General features: G+C 45.6%; 1 protein-coding gene across 2 annotated transcripts in view; it reads left to right on the top strand.

Moving 5' to 3' along the window:
* Positions 1-22,216, top strand: part of LOC138525662 (uncharacterized) — a 589,674-nt gene that overhangs the window by 316,371 nt on the left and 251,087 nt on the right. For both annotated transcript variants that reach the window (XM_069635730.1, XM_069635731.1), the window contains exon 3: positions 16,854-17,207. In XM_069635730.1, the coding sequence (XP_069491831.1) occupies positions 16,854-17,207 (354 nt within the window). The remainder of the gene's footprint in view (positions 1-16,853; positions 17,208-22,216) is intronic.

Below are 22,216 nucleotides of genomic sequence, written 5' to 3'. Positions count from 1 at the left end.
TGTCCTGTACCACTGACTCTGGCACAGGCCTATTGACTCTGGCTGAATTTGTTAGAACTGCCTTCTCTAGATTGCTTCTCAACTAGAACTGTGTTGATGCACCTAATTCTTCTAAGCCCCTTTCTTCCTTCCCACTTTTTAACTTGTGAAGTGCCATTTTGCTTGGTTTTCATTTAAGTATTCTCTATGCTAAACTACTGCCTTGCCTAAACTTGTTCACAAACTTCTGGGAAGTGTTGCTAGGGTGTGTAAGAAGATATTCCTGTATAACTTGTGCTTTCCCTCCCTTGTGAGAAATTGCTAGAGTGCCATTTGTGTTTGGTTTTCACTTTACCGTTTTGCTCAATTTTCACTCTTGCTCAAACTTGTCTACAATTTAACTAGGGAGTTGTGTATACTTTTTTTGACTGATTTTAACGTGCTTTATTAATTGTGATTAAGGTGTTGAACTAGAAGTGTGAAAAATAAAAATATATTCTTTTTAATACAAAGCTTTGGTCAGTGTTTCCTTGTACCATAGTGCTGTAGTCATATTGTGTAAACCCTGAATACTGCTCATCTCCCTCTTGAGATAAGTCTGACTGCTCAGCCACAGCTACCAACTAAATCTTTGTGGTACAGACTGATACCAAAGGGGATTTATTGCTCATACCTGTAGTCTTAATCTTCTGTAGTGCTCCCTAAGGGAACTGCACAGGATTCTGCCTAAAACTGGTGTACAGCGGTGGGATAAAAGTATTGGATTTACATTTTAGTGTGCTGCTAGTACCTTGGTTCAATTAACCACAAGGCTAACAATCACAAAAAGTTTATTTTAAACAAAGTCAAAGTATGGAAAGTTACAGCCAGGAGACCCTCCTTATTAAAACTGCTGATTATCTAAAAGATCTGTGCAGACAGAAAGGTCTTCCTGTCAAAGGCAAGAAATCAGAAATGATTGATAGACTGTTGGAAAAACAAAGTCTGGATAGTGGTGCTGTAGGGCCTACTACTCCAGCAAATGCAGCAAACAATGAGGATGATAATGTTGAAAATGTTATTATTGAAGCAGATGAGGAAGAGGAGGATAACAATGTCACCCCCTCTGGCCCTCTGCCTGCTCAAAGGCCTCAGCCTGTGGCTACTGGACTCTTGTCAGGTCCCACATTAAGTCCTAAATGTATCACTCTAGAGAAAATTAGACTTGAGCTAGAATTCAAAAGAATTAGTACCCTAACTGAACAGAGACATCAAGAACTAAGGCTCAAAGAATTGGAGCTCAATCATGAGCTTGAGATGAAGAAATTATCTTTTGAAAATGCTTCTCTCCCCGAATCCTCTAGATCTTCCAGCCCAAAAAGACCCCGGATGCCTAAAGAGATTGTGGGTATGTATGAACCTAAGTTGGATGTATTAGATTGGTTAGCAATGTTTGAATATAATCATGGGCTCCAGGATATTACAGGGAATCAGTTGATCCCCTGGTTATTCTCTAGGCTCCCCCCTGTTGCATCTGATGTGGTAATAGAGTTAGGGGAGGTGGATAGGATGGATTATGAATGTGTAAAACTAGCTTTAATAGCTAGATTTGGGAAGACTCCTTCCCAGTACCTTAAGAGGTTGAGGACCCTCAAAAAGCATGATAGTTCCCCTTGGGCTACTTGGGGGAATGAGTGTTTGAAGAACTTAGAGGGATGGATTAAGGGTTACAGAGTTAACACTTATGAAGGAATGAGAAATCTTGTAATGTTGGAGTCTATCTATGATGCCTGCTCTCCTGAGCTCAGACAGCACCTGGCTGCTGATTCAAAAGAACTACATTCTAAGAAACTGGCTAAGGCTGCTGACTTGTGGGTTGCCAACAGGGCTACTCACAAGGATTCAGGGGTCACTCAGAAAAAGGATGAGGGAAAGCAGCCTAAGAAAGACAACAAAGGGAATTCAACTAATTCCAATTCCAAAGAGGCCCCCAAACAAAATTCTAAGGGTAAACCCCAAGGGAAACCTAATCAGACTAGTGTACCTTCTGGTCCCAGACCAGAAGGAGGTCAGAACAAGCCACCATTCATAAAGACATTTGGGAAATGTTATGTTTGTGGCTCTACTGATCATGTGAAAGGGGATCCCAGATGTAAGGGTAAACCTTCAGGGGTCCACACTGTCTCCTTAGCCTTCACTCCAGAGGATGAAGTACACATGGTCAGTGGAAACTTTCAACTACTAGCTGAAGACCCCATCAGAGTCTCAGCTAGTGTATCTTTAGTATCCCTATGGTTGTGGGAACAACAGCATTTAGATGTATATAATTCTATCCCTCCTAATACTAAAGAGTATTATAAAGACAGTGTCCTAGTAAATGGTCAGGAGACCCCTGCCATTAGAGACACTGGGGCCAGCATAACTGTGGTGGATGAATCTTTTTCAAGGTGGAGGATGTTGCTAAGGCTCCCAAACACCTCACCAAGTTAGCTGGAGGGCCTGTGCAGATGCTTTCACAATTACCAGCTCTCATCCAGTGCAATGAAATGACTGTGAGGATACCTGTTAGTGTGCAATCTGAAGTGCCTGGAAGGATTCTTTTACGGAATGACCTTAAGGAACTGGGGTAGTGTTCAGTACTCCCAGACCTCCCAGTAAAAGATTGCGGGAGATCACCAGACCTGCCAGGGTGAGGACCTTAAGGGGCTCTCCTGAGGAGATGATAGACAAAGAAATCACTCCTACTCCACTGGAGTTACTAACTGCTATTTCAAAGCAACCAGAAGCAGAGGGAAAACCAAAGACTTCAAGAAGAAACCAGCAGAAAGCACTCCAGAGCTTCTAACCAGGAAATCTCCAAGGTTGTCAAAAATCAAGCCTGTGATTCCTCCTCCAGCTGAGGCTGAGAGTGAGATACCACCCTGTGTTTCCTCCTCCAGCTGAGGCTGAGAGTGAGATACCACCCTGTGTGGTTGAACTAGAGCCTGAGGACTCAGATCTAGTGGAAGGCCAGGAACTCATTGGAGATCTTGACCCTGTGGACCATCCTGAGCTGCAGTCTTTACTGGCAGAAGCTGGCCGCAACAGGGCAGACTTCAGTAGGGGACAAAGAGAATGTCCAATTCTGGAAGCTCCTTAGCTTAAAGGGCGAGAGCCTGGGAAGTACAGGTTACACTGGGAAGATGGCCTCTTCTATAGTGAACCAACAGAGTCAATCCCTGGAGACTACAAAAGACTTGTAGTGCCCCAAGAAAACAGACTCCAATTCTTGCAACTAGCACATGAGATACCTTTGGCTGGTCACTTGAGTTTCAAGAAGACCAAGTAAAGGCTATCTCTCTACTTTTATTGGCCTAAAATGGGGGCTGAGGAAGGTAAGTATTGCAAGAGTTGCCACACTTGCCAAACGTCTGGTAAAAGTGGCTCCAAGAACGTGGCACCTTTAGTGCCTCTCCCTGTGGTGGGAGTACCATTTGAGAGGGTCAGAATCGACATTGTTGGTCCCCTTGATCTTCCAACATCTTCAGGCAACAGGTTTATACTTGTTGTAGTAGACAATGCTACTAGATACCCTGAAGCAATTCCTATGAGAACGGTTACAGCTTAGGCTGTAGCTAAGGCCCTCCTTGGCATTTTTTACCGGGGTTGGGTTTCCAAAGGAGGTAATATCCGACAGGGGGTCAAATTTTATGTCCCACTACATGAAGGCCATTTGGAAAAACTGTGGAGTTACCTACAAGTTCTCAACAGCATACCACCCTCAGACAAATGGATTGGTAGAAAGGTTCAACAGAACCATGAAGAGCATGATAGGAGCTTTTGAGGATCCCCTTAAGAAAAAGTGGGATCTCCTACTGCCATGCATTCCCTTTGCATATAGAGATGTCCCTCAGGAAGGGTGGGTTACAGTCCCTTCAAACTTCTCTATGGCCATCCGGTCAGAGGTCCATTAGCCCTGATCAAGGAGGGGTTGGATAGTGCTCCTTCCCCAAACCCATTCAGAGTCACTGACTATGTGATAGGACTCCGGAGGAGGATGTCACACATGATGGCTGAAGCAAGTGATAACTTGAAAGCAGGTCAGGCTCTGGTGAAGCATTGGCATGACCAGAAGGTCAACATGGTTGAGTTCGCTCAAGACCAGCTAGTTCTTGTTATGGTACCAACAAGGCAGGGGGCCTTGCAGGACAAATGGATGGGACACTTCAAGATTGTGGGAAAACTTGGAGAGGTGAACTATCTGGTGGACTTAGGCAATCCTAAGGAGGCTCCTACAGTCTTTCACACCAACCGTCTAAAAGCTTATGTCTCAAGACCAGAACTGGGAGCTTTGCTTCTAGCTTCCGCTCAAGAGGAGGAGGGGAGTGAACCTCTACCTAACCTCCTGAGAGGCAAACCTTTAGATGAGAAAGTAGAAGGAGTTAATCTCTCTTCTAATCTGACACCTGAACAACAGGAGGAGTGCAAAGCTTTCTTAAATCAATTTGCCCCTCTGTTTTCTCTAGGACCAGGCTTGACCCCTTGGGGCCAGCATGATATCAATACTGGTGACTGTTTGCCTGTCAAAAGCAGGGGTTACAGGATGTCAAAAAATGTAAGAACCCACATCAAAGGAGAGGTCTTGATCTCGGGGTAATAGAGCCCTCTACTAGTCCATGGTCTAGCCCAGTTGTGTTAGTACCAAAGGCAGGATCCAAGGAGTTGAGATTCTGTGTGGACTATAGAGCCCTAAATGCAGTCACTAATACTGATGCCCATCCTTTAGCAAGGACAGATGAGCTGGTGGATAGACTTGGCTCAGCCAAGTTCCTCAGCACATTTGATCTCACGTCAGGCTATTGGCAAATAGCCCTGACTGACCATGACAAGGAGAAAACTGCATTCTCCACCCCAGTGTGCTTATACCAGTTTAAGGTTATGCCTTTTGGACTAAAGAATGCACCTGCTACATTCCAAAGGATGGTTAATCAGGTTCTGAATGGGATGGAGGACTTCTGCATGGCATACCTGGATGACATTGCAGTGTTCAGCCCTACTTGGAAAGAACATGTTGACCACCTAGGATATGTTTTGCAGGCTCTGGAACAGGCCCATCTGACCATAAAGGCAAGAAAATGTCAAATTGGTCAGAGTAAAGTGGTCTACCTTGGGCATGAGGTAGGAGGAGTTGAAATAGGGCCTTTGCTAAGCAAAATTGAAGCAGTGCAAGATTGGACAACCCCTTCTACTCAAACCCAAATGAGTGCCTTCCTAGGCCTCACTGGGTACTACAGGAATTTAATTGAGAACTATGGATCTATAGCTTCTCCTCTGAATGGAATCTCCTCTCCAAAATTCCCTAAAAAGGTCAAATGGAATGAAGAGTGCAATCAGGCCTTTGAAAGCCTGAAGAAAGCCCTTTGTCAAGCTCCAGTTCTCAGAGCTCCTGACTACCACCAATCCTTCATTGTGCAGACAGATGCTTCTAATATAGGCATAGTTGCAGTCCTCAGTCAACCGGATGAGAAAGGTAGGGAGCACCCCGTTTGCTTCATCGGTAGGAAACTGAAGGAACCTGAAACAAGGTGGGCAACTATTGAGAGAGAATGTTTTGTCATTGTGTGTGTGGTCTTTGAAGAAGTTTAGACCATACTTGTATGGATCTACTTTCATTCTTCAAATCGACCACCAACCCTTGAGATGGTTGATGCAAATGAAAGGGGAAACCCCAAAACTGCTAACATGGTCAATCTGCCTCCAAGGGTTTGATTTTACCATTGAGCACAGGTCAGGATGTAACCATCAAAATGCTGATGGTCTCTCTAGGATGTTTATAACCGACTAGAGGTAAGAGACTCATCCAGGAGTGGATTAGATCCTCCCGTCCATTTGTCTGGGCGAGGGGGGGGCGAGTGTTAGGGAGAATTCTCATTCTATAGCTAATTTCCCTTACCTGGATTTGAAGGGTTTGTTTTTTTCTCCTGCTAAGAGTTTGACTCTTTTTCCCACTCTTAGGCATTTTTTACTATGTGTGTTCTAGGCTATTTTTTGTGTTTAATGTCTATGGGCCTCATTAGGACCCTGGCGGATTTCGCGGTGCTAAATGCACCGCGAAGCACGGCGGAAAGCCGTCGATAGCGCCATGGGGGTTGGCGGATTTACCGCCCCATTCCGACCTTGGCGGAGCGGTAAATCCCCAATCCCCATTCTGCCCTTCCCCATTCCCATTCTTGCCCCATAGGGTATAATGGGAGTGGGGAAGGAGTTAATTACGCCACCGTAAAATACGGTGGCGTAATTAACAACGAGGTCCCGTAGCGCCATGGTTTTCTCCGCCTGGTAAAACCAGGCGGAAAACGGCGCCATGGCGCTACGGGAACTCGTAGTGGGGCGGACGGGTCCGCCGCGAATACCGCTGGCGGAAACCCACTCCGCCAGGGTCCTAATGAGGCCCTATGAGGTTATCTCCCCCTCATAGGAATCATCTTTTACACATGTGTTACACAGCACCCTCCGTGCAGTAACACAGGGGTGTCGCAGCGAACCCTAAACATAGACTCCATACTCTGGGACTGACTACAGTCTCCCAGGGCATGTAAATCCCCATTGACTTAACTAGTCAAATGTAATGAACTAAACCACTACAACCCATCTTACTATGGAGTACTGGGAAGGGTTAATAGTTTTTCCCTGGTGTTCATTTTTGAGAGGGTACCGTACAGTCCCTCTCTCAAAAGTTTCTGGCTGGTGGCAGTGGTTACTACCAAAAATTATTCGACCGTAAATATTTCCCTATGGAATTTTCCCATTGTTTGAGGCTACCACATTTACTGACAGCCCTAACATACCGCCGGTTTATTCTTATATTAACTTCCCTCCGGTAGGTTTTATTTGCCAGAACTTTGATATTAATTCTTTCTCGTGTCTTTCTCGAAACTCTTAACCCAGGTCGGGGATCCTTTGTTCGTCCTTTTGGTGGGCTTCTGCCAAGAAGCCCTCCTTTTGGCGCCACTGAGTCTGGGGTGGGTCCATTGTGTGGGAGGGGGAGTAGGACCCCTGGACAGGGTTGCCGCAGCAACTCATGTCGCACTCTAACCTGATAGGCTGGAGGGTCTCCCGCCAAGGCGATCACTCCACTGTGTGAGTGACAGCTAGGCTGTATGAATGGGGATATTTTTGCATAAAAGCAGGGTCCTGAGGACTGGAAGAGCAAGACGGCACCACTGGAACTATGGAACCGAAGAGGAGAGAAGCCAAAGACATTTGCAACGACTGAACCACCAGTGAAGCCCTGCTTCAGCGTCTCACCACTTTTCTCCACACGACGAGAGGAGATCTTCATCTGAAAGAGCCTTCTTCCCTTGAGCTGGTGGGGCCAACCAGTTTGCCAATCGCCTTCTCGGACCTGCCTTGGTCGAATCGCCAGTGCCCAGATAGCCAGCTTGGAGGCCGGAGGCTTTGAGGCCGGATAGCCAGGCATCCATCAACCCAGACTGCGATTTAAAGGAGCGTACCTTTTTATCAGTTGGACAGCACCGCGGCTGGTTTCATCCCTGGGTATTGCAGTAATTCGAACCTTCCTCCACGACGAGAGCCTCTCTTCCTCTGCTGGATCCCCAGAACTGCAGGAACAACCGCCACGCAGGAACCTCTTCTTCATTTAAAGGTACTTTGTTCCGCCAGGCCTCCCTTTTCGTGTGGTAGCACTAAAGGTGTTTTAAATCCTTTACCTACCTGTTGGGTTGGCCGCCCCTATCGTCTAACATTGTCTTTCACCTCCTGCATCCACCGTTCCTAATCGTTAACCAAAGACTTGACTGCGGCTACAAGAACATTTTGCTCCTAGGCTCTTTGTCCTGTACCACTGACTCTGGCACAGGCCTATTGACTCTGGCTGAATTTGTTAGAACTGCCTTCTCTAGATTGCTTCTCAACTAGAACTGTGTTGATGCACCTAATTCTTCTAAGCCCCTTTCTTCCTTCCCACTTTTTAACTTGTGAAGTGCCATTTTGCTCGGTTTTCATTTAAGTATTCTCTATGCTAAACTACTGCCTTGCCTAAACTTGTTCACAAACTTCTGAGAAGTGTTGCTAGGGTGTGTAAGAAGATATTCCTGTATAACTTGTGCTTTCCCTCCCTTGTGAGAAATTGCTAGAGTGCCATTTGTGTTTGGTTTTCACTGTGCCATTTTGCTCAGTTTTCACTCTTGCTCAAACTTGTCTAAAATTTAACTAGGGAGTTGTGTATACTTTTCTTGACTGATTTTAACTTGCTTTATTAATTGTGATTAAGGTGTTGAACTAGAAGTGTGAACAATAAATATATATTATTTTTAATACAAAGCTTTGGTCAGTGTTTCCTTGTACCATAGTACTGTAGCCCTATTGTGTAAACCCTGAATACTGCTCATCTCCCTCTTGAGATAAGTCTGACTGCTTAGCCACAGCTACCAACTAAATCTTTGTGGCACAGACTAATACCAAAGGGGATTTATTGCTCATATATGTAGTCTTAATCTTCTGTAGTGCTCCCTAAGGGAACTGCACAGGATTCTGCCTAACAAGGTGCATTACCACTGACAAATGTCTTCTTCTGTTCACCACCTGTTTCAATTTCTGTTTCCCTGGTTCTTGTTCATTTTATTTTTTGGGGCATTGTAGTACCACTGACAATATACAGATGTCCTCATAAAAAATGTCAATGTAATTTCTTATGAGGACATCTGTATGTGCTCAGTGGTACTGCACCTCTCCAGTAAAATAAGTTGTGAGGATATCTGTATGCTGTCAGTGGCACTGAACCTCTCCAATAAAATAAGTTGTGAGGACATCTGTATGCTGTCAGTGGCACTGAACCTCTCCAATAAAATAAGTTGTGAGGACATCTGTATGCTGTCAGTGGCACTGCACCTCTCCAATAAAACAGGTTTTGAGGACATCTGTATGTTGTCAGTAGTACTGCACCTTTCCAATTAAATAAACATCGCTCCGTATATTACTCTGTTGGTTATGTTATGCTATTCAGCATTTATATAGCGCTCTATATATCACTGGTATGATCTCAAAGCGCTGGTAGGTTGAACGCCCTTGTTGACCGTAGTCCAGGTCAGTTGAAAGAGTAAGGTGTCATAGGGTTATGTGAGCAGCTAGGCCGGTTTGTCATGGGATATAGCTGCGTTTTATTAGAATGATGCGGTGTCCATGGGGAAGTGTTCGTATGTGAGCAGCTAGGCCGAATTGATCGAGGGGTGTAGTTGCACTCAAATTGTGTGATGGTGTAGAGCAGAGAGTAAGAATAGTGATATGCATAAGTGAGTGTTTGTGTGGAGTTATTTTTCTTTTTAAAATTTATTTGCATTTTTAGAGCGCACAGCTGCCCACGGGCATCGTGGCGCTGTTACAAGAAGGTTTACTTAACACAGGCGAATAACATGAAAGGCAGTGGACATAGTTACAGACATGGTTGAAGGTACGATGTTACATGGGACAGTGCAGTTTGGTATAGCAGTATACAGAAATGATTTCCATTGCAGTAGAGTTCACTTAAACAAGGTGGTTTTCAGAGCTTTTGTAAAGGCACTGAGAGATGTTTCTGCTCTCAGTTTGGGTGGTAGGGAGTTCCATGCTTTTGGTGCTAGGACTTCGAAGCTCGAGCCGCCAGCTTTAACTCTGTTGAAATTAGGGACTAAGAGTTGGTTTGCGTACAGGTCCCTTTTGGATCTGGTTGTTTGGACTGATTGTATCCGATCAGTGAGGTAGCTAGGGGCAGAATGGGATATGCATCTGTGGGTAATGGTTAGGGTCTTGAACTGGATGCGCTCTTTGACTGGGAGCCAGTGGGCATTTTGTCTTGCTAGGGAGATATGTTCCCTCTTCGGAATATTGAGGGCAGCTCTCAAGGCGTTGTTCTGTGTGATTTGGAGTCTATTAATGTTTTTAGCAGAGGTGCCTAATAGGAGGACGTTGCAATAGTCCAATTTGGCACCTATGGTGGCCCTGGCTATGTTGAGGCAGTTTGTAGTGGATAGGTGAGGTTTTACTGCATTAATTATTTTGGTTGTTAAGGCTGCTGAGGATGAGATGTAGCTGACATGTCTATCCATGGAGAGGGTGGAATCTAGATAGACTCCCAGAGTTTTTACAGCAGAAGAGACCGGGATGACCAGGTTCTCAATTAGGAAGGTGCTATATTTGCCGTCAAGTTTGCTAAGGGATTTTCTGGGGTCCACCAGTAGGATCTCTGTCTTGTCTCCAATGAGACGGAGGCCATTGGCTGCCATCCAGGCCTGGATGATGGCATATGTGTGTTGTAGGGCTTTTAGATCTTGGTTGTAATCGCCAGTTAGAGGGAGAAGAATTTGAGTGTCGTCGGCATAATTGGTGAACGTTATGCCGAATAGGTTATATAGGTTATATAGTGTGAGGGAGGTGCAGGAGCCTTGTGGTACTCCGCAGTTGATGGGGGAGGGGGTGGCTGATGCTTGGTCTGAGTAGACTCGCATAGCTCTGCCTTCCAGGAAGGATGAGATCCATGTTGTGGCTTCGGTAGAGAAGTGAGCTGTATTGGTGAGGTGTGTCTTTAGAGTTTTGTGGTCGACTAGGTCAAACGCAGCCGACAGGTCAAGGAGTAAGAGGATGGCACATTTGCCTTTATCCATATTTTTTAAGAGTTGGTTTTTCAGGTCGAGTAGCACAGACTCTGTGCCGTGGCATGGGCGAAAACCGGACTGTCTCTTGCCTAGGATGTTATGGGATTCGAGGTAGGCTTGTATCTGTAGATAGGCAGCCTTATCCAGGATTTTCAGCAGAAATGGCACTGTTGTTGTTGTTGTAATGGGCCTGTAGTTGTTAGGGGAGTCTGCATCTAGTGTGGGCTTTTTCAACAGTGGGCGAACCCAGGCTTCTTTAAGTGAGGAGGGAACTGAGCCAGTGGCAAATGATGCATTGATGAAGGTTGCGATGAACGGCGCTAGGGACTCAGCGCAGTCTTTGATTATGTTTGCTGGACAGATGTCTCCTTTGCAGAGTGATGCTTTTATTTGTTTCATAATGTTTAAGACCTCAGGTGCGGTTACCTTTCTAAAGGTGAATGGCGGTGGAAGGTTGCTATTGTGTTGTGTAGGAGGTTTAGAGTTCGGGGTGGCTAGCGTTTTGTGAGGGGGCTTGGGTAGATTGTCAAGGTTGGTTTTGATTTTCTTTTGGAGTAAATCTAGTTTGTCAAGCATGGCTTTCTAGATGTCTTTACACCTTTTCTCGTCTTTCACTGTTTGATGTTTGGATGTGGGAGGTACGACCAGCTCGTTGAAGATGGCGAATAGCTCTTTTGAGTGCGATTGGGCATTGTCGATTCTAGTATTGTATGTGGCTGCTTTTGCTTTGGCTATGGCATTTTTGTATTGTTTGACAATCGTTAGGTAGGAATCGCGTGAAGGGGCGGAGGGGCTTGATTGCCATTTTTTGAGCGCTTGTCTTTTAAGTGATTTTAGGTCTTGTAGGTCTTGATCAAACCACGCCCAACCCCAAGAGTGCAGCATTGAAATAACAATGGGAGGCAGACCTGGGCATGACACTAACAGAACGGGATTGGGAGAGCGCACTGATTTACCCCAAAGCAGTCTCACAGAACCATTGGTTCAAACTAATACAACTAAACGTGCTGTACCGCACCTATATGACCCCACACAGGATAGCCACCTTCAACAGGCGCGCCAGCTCGGTTTGCCCATGGTGCGGAAGGGAGGAGACAGACATGATACATATGTTTTGGGGCTGCGAACGGGCAAGGGATCTTTGGGTGCGGATAGAACAAGCCTGTAGAGCTGCTGGCATCGCCCGTTATGAGTGGTCACCAAAAGAGTACCTGTTTGGTGCTTACCCCAGGATAGCAAACATAAGCATGAGCATAAATTCATGGACCTCGCATGCATCCTGGCCAAGAGAACCATTGCCATATCAGGGAAGAAGGCTGGGGGGCCATGGTACCAACATTGGCATAGGGAATTCAAGAGGTGGGCGGAGGCTGAGACTAAGGTATGGGCGGAGGCGATAAGCAGATCAGAGCTGGATGGTAGTGACAAATGGGCTGCCTGGAAAGCACTAGTATGGGAAATGTTTCACCCTTCCGACGACAAGCTTCCATGAACGAATTGCACACCATGATCAGCACTACCCCCATGCCTAGGTGGCAAAGGGCCCACCCCCACCATGCGTGAACTGGAGGGGTTGCCCACAAGAAGGGCAAGAACGGCACCCCGGATGAGGCGACATCCACTTGCTCTCATGTTTCACATGCCAAGACTGTAACGAGAATCGCTTGTTTTGTTTGTTTGTTTTTTGTTTGTTTGATGGTTATTATTTAAAACTGGTACTGCTGCATAATGGACCTCTTGTAACGTGAATGTCTTTTACCAATATGCCAATAAAACATTTAAAAATCAATAATCACTTTTAACATAGCCAAGAACTCAGGAGTTGATTCCACTCCATCGCAGGCTCCCGCTGCACCATTCAGAAACTCACGTAGTATTACAGTAATCAATATCCTCCCTCTGCTTCACCCCATCACAGCAATCTATAACCTGCAAACTGAAGACCCTTCGGACTTGGTGGACCTTTACAATCAAACTCTCCAAACAGCTATTGACAAAGTAGTGCCTCTTGCTCTACGTAAAGCTAAACCACTAGCCCACCTCAACACTTGGTACACACCTAACCTGAAAGCCTTGCGTAATACGAAAAAAGCTGCAGAATCCAATTGGAAAAAATTCCTGATGTTACGTGACAAAGGAGCTTTTTCCGAAGCCTCAAAAAACTACAATCAGGCAATCCTTCACACTAAAAGTGCCACGTACAACGAGAGAATCGCAAACGCTAAACCAGAGTCCAAGGAACTCTTCGCCATCCTGAGAGAACTTGATTTCTCAGTCACACCACGAGAAATCTGCATCAAAGACGAGAGCTGGTGCTCCGGTTTGTTTGTTTTTGTTTGTTTGTTTGTTTAATTCACTTATAATGCGCACCAAATCCGAAGGTAGCCGGGCGCAGCAGTACAGGATATGCAAGGTTTAAGTTATAGGTTGCAGATTACATGCAGAGAAAATTATATACAGGGCATTGACAGTCAGTTATGGATTACATACAGGCAAAATATATTCAAATTGCACGGGGGACAACATATGTACAGGCACTAGTAGGGCGTAAGTCCCTAGCAGAGGGGAAGATGAAAATGTATACATTGGCATCAAATAGTCGGGTCTATAACGTATATCTCCACTGGGTGGTATTCAAAAAAGCCCTAATTGACAAAATGGTCCTTCTGAAAACTAAAATAGAAACCAATAACATCAGCCTCAAACCTGCCCAAACGATACCTAGCCCCATCTCTTGCAAATTAGATGTGCTATTCGAATTCTCACCCATCTCTAACATTGAAACTGAAAAAATCATTGCCAGCCTCAAATCCTCAAGATATCAGGGTGACATCTGTCCAGCCTCACTGATTAAAGACTGTGCATCTGAACTGCCCGCATACATCACTGGATTAATCAACACATCCGAAAGTGGCACTGTCCCATTGAATCTCAAAGATGCTTGGGTCCTTCTGCTCTTAAAAAACCTACACTAGACTCCAATACACTGACCAACTACTGACTCATAACCACAGTACCATTTCTCTTAAATATTGAGGATCGAGCAGCTTATCTGCAGATTCAAAACCATCTGGAAACTAATAATATCCTCGACACTCCACAATCTGGCTTTAGCCCAAGACACGGGATGGGAACAGCACTACTTGACCTTAAAATACAAATGGATGAGCTGAAAAATAATGGTAACCTAGCTCTCCTCCTCTTGTTAGACCTCTCTGCAGTGTTCATCAGCCCACTTCTCACCCAAAGCTATCCATTGGATACAATCCTTCCTAACAAATAGCACTAAGAGAGTTTTCTCACCGCTCCCTGCGGCTGTACCTGTCCCGGTCACGTATGGAGTACTTCAAGGTTTGTGTGTCTTCCCGACTCTATACAACATATTCACAAAGCAATTATCTGACCGACTTGACAAACTGGGTGTCACCTACACTAATTATGCAGATGACACCCAAATCCTCTTACTCATCACCGCCTCCCACGACATTGGCTCTGAATCCCTGAACAAAATCTGTGCCTCAACGATGATAAGATGGAACTCGTCCTCATAGGATCCCAACACCATCTCAATAAACTATCTAACTCCTTTGAATCATTTAACATAGATGGCAACACTATCAAGCTGTCGAAAGAAGTGAAAACCCTCGGTTTTTACTTGGACTCCACCTTAACCTTAACTCGACAAGTTAACGCCACTGCATCAGCCGCAGCTTACACATCTAAGCTCATTAATGCCTGTAGACCATTCTTATCACCTGACAGCTGCATTACCCTAGCTAGAGCCCTCATATTGGCTAGACTAGACTATTGCAATGCTATGTATGCGGGCAAAAAGCTCCAGAATATCAATAAACTATAGGTGATCCAAAACAACGCACTGAGAGCAGCACTGAATATACCTAAAAAGTGCCACATCTCAGCGCCCAGAAGGAACACTCACTGGCTACCCATCCATGAGCGCATCCTATTTAAAACACTCGGCATGACACACAAATGGCTACACAAGCTAGCACCTAAATATCTCACAGATAAATTCACCCCCAATCACGCCATCAGGCCCACGCGCTCAGCCTACGCGCCACATTGCCTCTCCATACCATGATTCAACCTTCAGAACGCCGGTGGCAGTAGCTTCCCTGTGGTGGCTGCTAAGCAATGGAACAACCTACAAGTAACATTAAGGTCTGAAAGTCCCTATTGGACCTTCCTCAAGCCCCTCAAAACACGGCTCCTTTACTCAGGAATTACTCAAATAACCTCAACGCTCATCCCACACACTGTAACTGCACTCTGTTCCACAGACGACAACCTACCCCTTGATGTTCCTGACTAACAATGTAACCATTGTATCTACCGTTATCTCCATAGTAACCTGTAACTTGCAACTTGACTTGTCACGATCACAAAGTGTTGTATTGTACTGCATGATTGTATTGTACTGCATTTAATGACTAGAATATCTGGACTTGTCATGATCACTAAGTTGTATATAGGACTGCATTAATGACGAGAACACTCTTGCAACCTTGTAACCTTTGCAACTCACTATGCTTGTTTTCTGTCAAGAAAAGCGCCTAGATGCCTTTGGGCTTGGTGTGCTATATAAATTGCTAAATAAATAAATTGTGAGGATATCTTCACGTTGTAGTTCATTGGATAGTTACAATTCCACTCATAACATACAGGCGTCTTTGTGAGAAATCACATAAAGATCAAAACTACAATATAGGACAACTGCCACCAAAGCGCTGTCACTCCGTCCTCCTTTGCGCTGTCAATCTTTCCTTCAAATGTTGTACAATGTTCCGTTGTACTCTTGCTGGCCTACCTTTCATGTATTGTTTTTTTTTTTATTCTGCCTTCTGTTGCCATGTATTTTTTATTCCTCCCCCCACATTGCTTCCCTCACACCCCGGCGCTGCCCTTCATTCAACCATGTTGTACCTTTTTCCTCCCTGTGCTGTTATTCTTCACTCTGCCCCTCCATGATAAATATAAAATGCAATAAACAACTACAAATATCAAAACTATTGGCTTGTCAATGCTTGTGTTATTCCAGGTAATGTCTACTATGCACAATGCAAGAAGAGTCAGATGAAGATGTCAAACCATAGGTTAAGCCCCGTCCTGTCCTCACGCTCCACCACCTCTCCCCCATCACTCCAGCCATCCACCACCCTGCTTCTTGGCTGTATAGTACAACTAGTTCCCTTTCTGCACTTCCAGCACTGGCCTCAAGGGGGAGTATTACAGGTAGATGCCAAGAAGCACTGATGTATGAATGAAGATGACAAATGATAGGTTAAGCCCTGTCCTGCCCTCACGCTCCCCCGCCTCCCCCATCACTCCAGCCATCCCACTCCCTGCTTCTTGGCCGCAGAGTACCCGTAGTTCCCTTTCTGCACTTCCAGCACTGGCCTCAAGGGGGGCATTACATGTAGATGCTAGGTAGCACTGATGTATGAATGAGGGTGGCAAACCATAGGTTAAGCCCCTCCTCCACCTCACTCCCACTGCTCTCGCTATGCCACTCCTTGCTTCTTGGCTGCAGAGTACCACTTGTTCCCTTTCTGCACTTCCACCACTGGCCTCAAGGGGGGCATTACAGGTAGATGCCAAGTAGCACTGATGTATGAATGAGGATGGCAAGCCATAGGTTAATCCCCTGCCCACCTCACTCCCATCACTCCAGCCATCCCAATCCCTGCTTCTTGGCTGCAGAGTACCACTAGTTCCTTTTCTGCACTTCCACCACTGGCCTCAAGGGGGAGCATTACAGGTATATGCCAAGTAGCACTGATGTAGGAATGAATGATGCTATGGATGCTCGTGATTTTGGGATATTGTTGTGCTAGAGTCGCTCTTGTTTGCGCTTCCCTCCTTGCCATACACCCTCCTGCCTCAGGGGGCGCTGTGCCACCCAAGGCATTAAGCTAATAATTGCATCTTTCAGAGGCTGGCCCTCAGTGCACAGAGGCATGGATGGAAGCCAGGGAGGGAAGCTGTGGCTGCTCAGGCAATGGGGCTGGCTTCAGCCTCTCAGCACCCCCATTACCCGCTGTGCCCTTCCAGTGACATGTAAATAGTGACATGTGTGCACGTGTGTGCGGCTGCAGTCCTGGGGCTATTCATGATAACATTCTCTGTTCAGCCCTGAAGTCTTCCTCTGCTGCTGCTCAAGGACAGGCACATTTCAGGGATAGGGATTGTAATCACGTGACGTCTGATGTGTTTCTCCTTCTCTTTCCCTCTCTGTGTCTCCTGTAGGTACCTCCTCTGCAGAAGAGGAGTGTAATGGAACCACAGCTGTATATGCGGCCCCCGGGGGCCCGGCCCTGCTGCAGGTCACAGATTCAGACCGGCCTTTCTGCCCTGGGGGGTGTGGCTTTCACTGGAGGAGGAGTGACTCCAGGACTGCGGCTGCAGTGTGGAACCCGCGCAGCATCACTCCGTGCTGGTTCATGCCCGACTGCCGACTCCTCCCCAGCGGGAGCCTGGAGCTGTCCCGCATCACCCCGGAGGAGGCGGGAAATTACACTCTGAAAATAGAGGCGGTACACCCGGGGCTCAGGCCTGGAGAGCGGGAAACGAGACTCAAGTGCTTCCTGCTGCAGCTGCAAGGTAAAGGGGGTTCAGCGGAGAGAAACTGAGGGGCGAATCAGTGCTGGAAATGGAAAACATGTATTGGGGAACAGTCACCTCTTTGGAGGGGCGGGGCTGTGGGAAGGAGGGGGCGGGGACAAGGGGCGTGGCCCTGGCCAGGTTGAGCAATAGTCTCTTCATGGAACGCAATACTATCAATTTGCATAAAAGCAAAGAGCATTATGGGAACATCATAATAGCCACAATTTTGATTCTTAAACATGTCTTATAGTGATTCAGTAAGAAGCCCTTTTAATGAATAATGGACTCTTCTGTTTTGATTGGTCACCATATTCACCCTAACAAAGAGATGTCTGTAAATTGCAGGACATATATACCAGTTTGCAGCTGCAACACTGTGTGTGAGTCTTAATTTTGCCTGCAGTGTGGATTCGTGCTAAAGTGCAATGTAAGGAGCAGACTTCTTTCAGAACACTAGAGCCTCTGTGCCTCCTGAGAGCAGTCTGCAGGTGGAGGCAGCAGGTCCTGGGCCACTCTATCTTATTCCGGCACATTCCCTGCACTGGGGAAAATGATGGATTTGATAAAAACTTTCAGCCAGAAACATTTGTGAGACTTGTTAGTATTTACAAATTCTTTTACTGGCCATTAGGGGGGCACTTCTAATTATGCCAATTTAATGCAGCAGGGCAAGACCTCACTCTTCCCAACTAATGCAGCAGGGCAAGATCCTGTTATTCCATTTAAAGCTGGAGGGCAATATCACGCCATTCCCAGTTAAGGCAGGAGGGCATGATCTCATTATTCCCAGTCCATGCAGCACGGCACAATGCCATTATTCCCAGTTAATTCAGGGGGGCAAGAGCATGTTATTCGCAGTAAATGCAAGAGGGTAAGATTCCATTATTTATAGTTAATGCATCAGGGTCAGAGTTCAGTGGCAGTTTTCCCAATGGGGTGTTAATTTATAGGTAAAGAAAGACTTGAACCAAAACCTGTGTGATTAAAATACTCCAACAGGCTAATGAACCACTGCACGGCTTTGCAAGGGAAAACAAGGTTTTATTACATGCAAAAAGGTCTCAGATAGTCCCGTAGAACCTAACTACGCCCCACGAACATGCTAATGCCCCCCTTTATTCCCTAGACCGATTGCCAACACCTCATCTAAACCCATTCCCCTTTCCACGCGGCCCACTACATCATCACTATTGACTCCTGGCATGTGATTGGTCGACAGATACACTAATACATTTTGACCCTCACGTGATGTGCACCGCTCCGACCCAGACACATTCAAAACAGGCCAACTCTGCTTTGATAAGACAATGGGCCTTCTCATTATACCAGACACTGCAGCGCACACAAGCTGTCCTTCCGACCTTGTACTGAAGTTACTTGCATCACCTCTTCTCTTTCTTGTCCGACTCACAGAACGTTCCAGGCACGGCTCCCCCCTTTTTTCCTTAGAGCCCCAGATGTCCAGTAATAACGTGGCCAGGGCAGCGCTCTTGAGTCTGAATTTCAGGGATTTATTTGCTTTGGCTATGCGTCCAATTGTAGTTCAAATGGGGTGACCGCTTCTTAGGTTAAGGCAGTAGTGCTCTAAATCCGAGCCTGGCTTATTGGCATCACAAAACCTTGTGCCCTATTCTCATGAATTTTTCCTTCGAAAGGCGCATTCCTATTGGCCCTTCCCATAGCTAACATTCTGTTTCCACCTCTTTTAGGCTCTGCAGCTGGATACAATTAGTGTGTATCTGTGCACCGGAATTGAGTCTGACCTCGGCTTCTTTCATGAGGGATTGAAAAAGGATTTGCCTTCAGACTAAGCTAAATAGATCTGCTGCACCACATCAAGGCCTTTATTTCACACATTGGCCCTCATTACGAGGTTGACGGTAACCTCGTAACACTGTAACCAGTGCCTGACACCCTGGTGCGGCAGTAAGGTTATTTCCCATTCCAAATGAGTTCCATAGGAACGGGAAACCTGAAGCACCATCACCAATTGTAACGGTGCCAGTGCTTCAGAAAAAAGCCTGCCGGGAGGGGCCAAAACTACTGGCAGGCCTGACCTAGTTCAAGCCCCTACAAGCATACTTATAGTTTGCAGTCGGGAAAGGGTGCCGGTACGTTGCTACCAGCACCTTTATTTTCAGACCGCCAAACTCGTCATGAGGCCCTTTGTGTACTAGACCTTCAAATCCAATATGGCAGCACTCCTGCGATGTCGAAACGCTGACCTCACTCTTACCACAATACCTTTCTAACTCCATCTTCCACTTACTCCAGCTCTCTTTCATACCTCACTAAAGAACATAACTTCATATGCTACAGCTAAACACAGGGTCTATAACGGTGCCCTATCTACGACTTGTGCAAATGTAACATCAATAAATGTGTTGCTCCTCCTGTGTCGCTCTGTGTGGGTATCTACTGGGTGTCAAAACCTAACTACAACCTTCTGCCGCGCAAAACTCAACCTGTTCACATTGTTCTTTGTGCTAATGGGTTTTTCTCAGCCTGAACCTTTTTACCTGTCTGGGGCGCTGTAAGTGCATCCCAACACATATCCTTCCTTCCTGCTATTTTTCTTAAAATATGATTTGAGCGCTTCCCATCAATGTTTGATGCGCTCCTCCTCCAGTGCCCATAATTTAAACATAACAACGTATCTGTCTCAGGTAAACATTAAAATATTACACTGTCTTTTTCAGCTCAAATGTTGTGTGTGTTAAATTTCCATTGCTATATCTGCCAATTCTTTCAACATTACTTCTATATGCATCTCACACATCATGTAACAATGTTTCTGCGTTTCTTTTGCCCTACAATAGCCAATGAACTGCACCTAGTGATGGAGGTCAGCTGCCCACCCAGACAAAATTCTGCAAACATATTGGACCAACTGGTGATTTTTCAGCACAGTTTTCCAAATCAATGGGTATATCATTGTATCATTGTGTTTCAAGTGACACACCAGATATTCCACTATGCCAGGGTCTAACATAGCACCCAGGGTAATTTGGGCTGTACCCACGAGATCCTCTTAAAGTTTGCACATTTCGGTTGTGTTTTTTGATGTCCTGGTGTCAGATAGAAACTGTACGTGCCCCATAGAGGTCAGTTTAGATCAATAAAAAAAATCTGCATTGACATCGAAACTTACACAACGTACCCGCCATGATTTTCCCGCAAACAAAATGGAGTCACTTCAGTTACAGTAGCTGTAGTTCAAGCACACAAGCTGGTGTCCCTCTCCCTGGTTAATTCTAACCACCCTAAAGAATGGTATCCAGGTGGTTTACAAATTGATTGGTCACACCAACTCAAAGGAAGAAGTCTTCCTTGAAGGGGTAGTCCAATTTGCATATTACTCACCTTTGCAATCGAAGGAATATCAAGGGAGTGGCAAGCGTTTTTCGGAGGTTTTAGCCTTAAGTGCTAAGAGAAGAGAGATGCTTCAAAAGGAACAGTGTCTTCTTTCAGAGCTGCTATGGAACAATAAAAATCTCAATAGTGATATGAACAACGTTCTCAGAGCCACTGTCTCTCCCTCACAGTGTTTTTCTCCTGTACTGCCCCATTTCTCTGAACTGTCCCACCCACCTATGTCTCCTAGTGGACAGCAAATTAATATAATGCCAGAAAGCTCCAGTTGTGGTACAGATTTTCCTAAGGATCTCCCTAACTGGCCTGTCTATAAGGATCAGTTGTTGCAGAGCCTTGGGACATGTCACAACTTTGAGGAACTCCATTCCTGGTTAATGATAGTTGAGCGGAAAGTATCTGAATCTTGGCTGTTTATCCCTCAAAATCCTTTAAATGACGACGGCAATGGGATTGGAAAGCCCCTTGGCCATCCTGGATATCATCAAGGAATTCAAACAGTGCCCCTAGTTGCCACTCATCAAGTGACGAACTCACAGATGAAAGTAGTATCCTCTGCTATTAGTCCTGGGCCAGAAGCTCCATCAGAGGGTGCCTTTCCAACCATCATGCCTATGGTACCACTGATCTCCACATGCCACAGGGATCCACACATTTAAAAAACAATAATGGCAAAAATCATCGGTCCCATTTTAAGGAGCTTTATACTGGATTTTATAAATATTATAATAACCAACGTAGAGAAACCTGGCTTAATATAAAAGTGGCTCCTGACTGTATCAGACACTCAGACGTTAGAGTCATTTGGAGAATCCATATTGAGAACTGGTGTAATGTGGATAACATGGATTGTATAGTGGTGGGTTGTGGACTGAGTAGTTTACCTACATTTTTAAATAGAATTGCCAGATTCAACCATTTATCACAGTCTTCAAAGTAGAATATTGTTTTGAATTGAACTGTATGATTTGGTCACTTTGACTGTTTCTTTTCTAGCACTTTATTCTTCATTATTATTGACATTATCAGCTCTTTTTTGTGTTTATTTTCGTTACTGTGACTTTTTTGTTGTATGTCTTGTTGCGCCATCATGCCTGCGGGTCAATTGTGGGCGGTATAAATAAATAAATGTAAAGGTAAATGTAAATTGAGCTTCTCTATCGAAGGGAGCTGTGGTGATTTGGACCTGCGGCAGGGCTTCACCGGGCAAACCAACGGTCCAGGAGTTGCAGTAGTCGTCTTCTTCCAACTCTTCTTCGGTTCTTTTGTTCCAGTGTTCGACTCTGCCTTCCAATCCTAAAGACTCGCCTTTTAAACAGTTTTCTCACATTGATTCCAGCCTAGGTGTCACTCACCCAGCAGGGTGGCTATCCTTGCCGGACAGTCAGCAAGCCAATCACACTAGAGTACATTTGGGTCTCCTAGCAGTCCAAGCACAGGGAGTTTCGGGTACCTCCCTCACTTCCTGCCCACCCCAGACACTCAGATGCCAGAGGCGGCCTTCAGCCATGAAGCCCACCAACGGCATAGGAACAAAGGGACCAAACCTAATTTGGTACACAGAGACAAACACCAGAAGGACCTTGCCAAAAAGAAACAGCGAAAAAAGAAGACTGGGATCTGTTTTTACAGAG

Source organism: Ambystoma mexicanum, chromosome 7p (genome assembly GCF_040938575.1).
Source record: "Ambystoma mexicanum isolate Mex_15411 chromosome 7p, UKY_AmexF1_1, whole genome shotgun sequence".
Lineage (NCBI taxonomy): Eukaryota > Metazoa > Chordata > Amphibia > Caudata > Ambystomatidae > Ambystoma > Ambystoma mexicanum.
The sequence above is the reverse complement of the archived record's forward strand: the minus strand, read 5'-3'. Positions and strand labels throughout refer to the sequence as shown.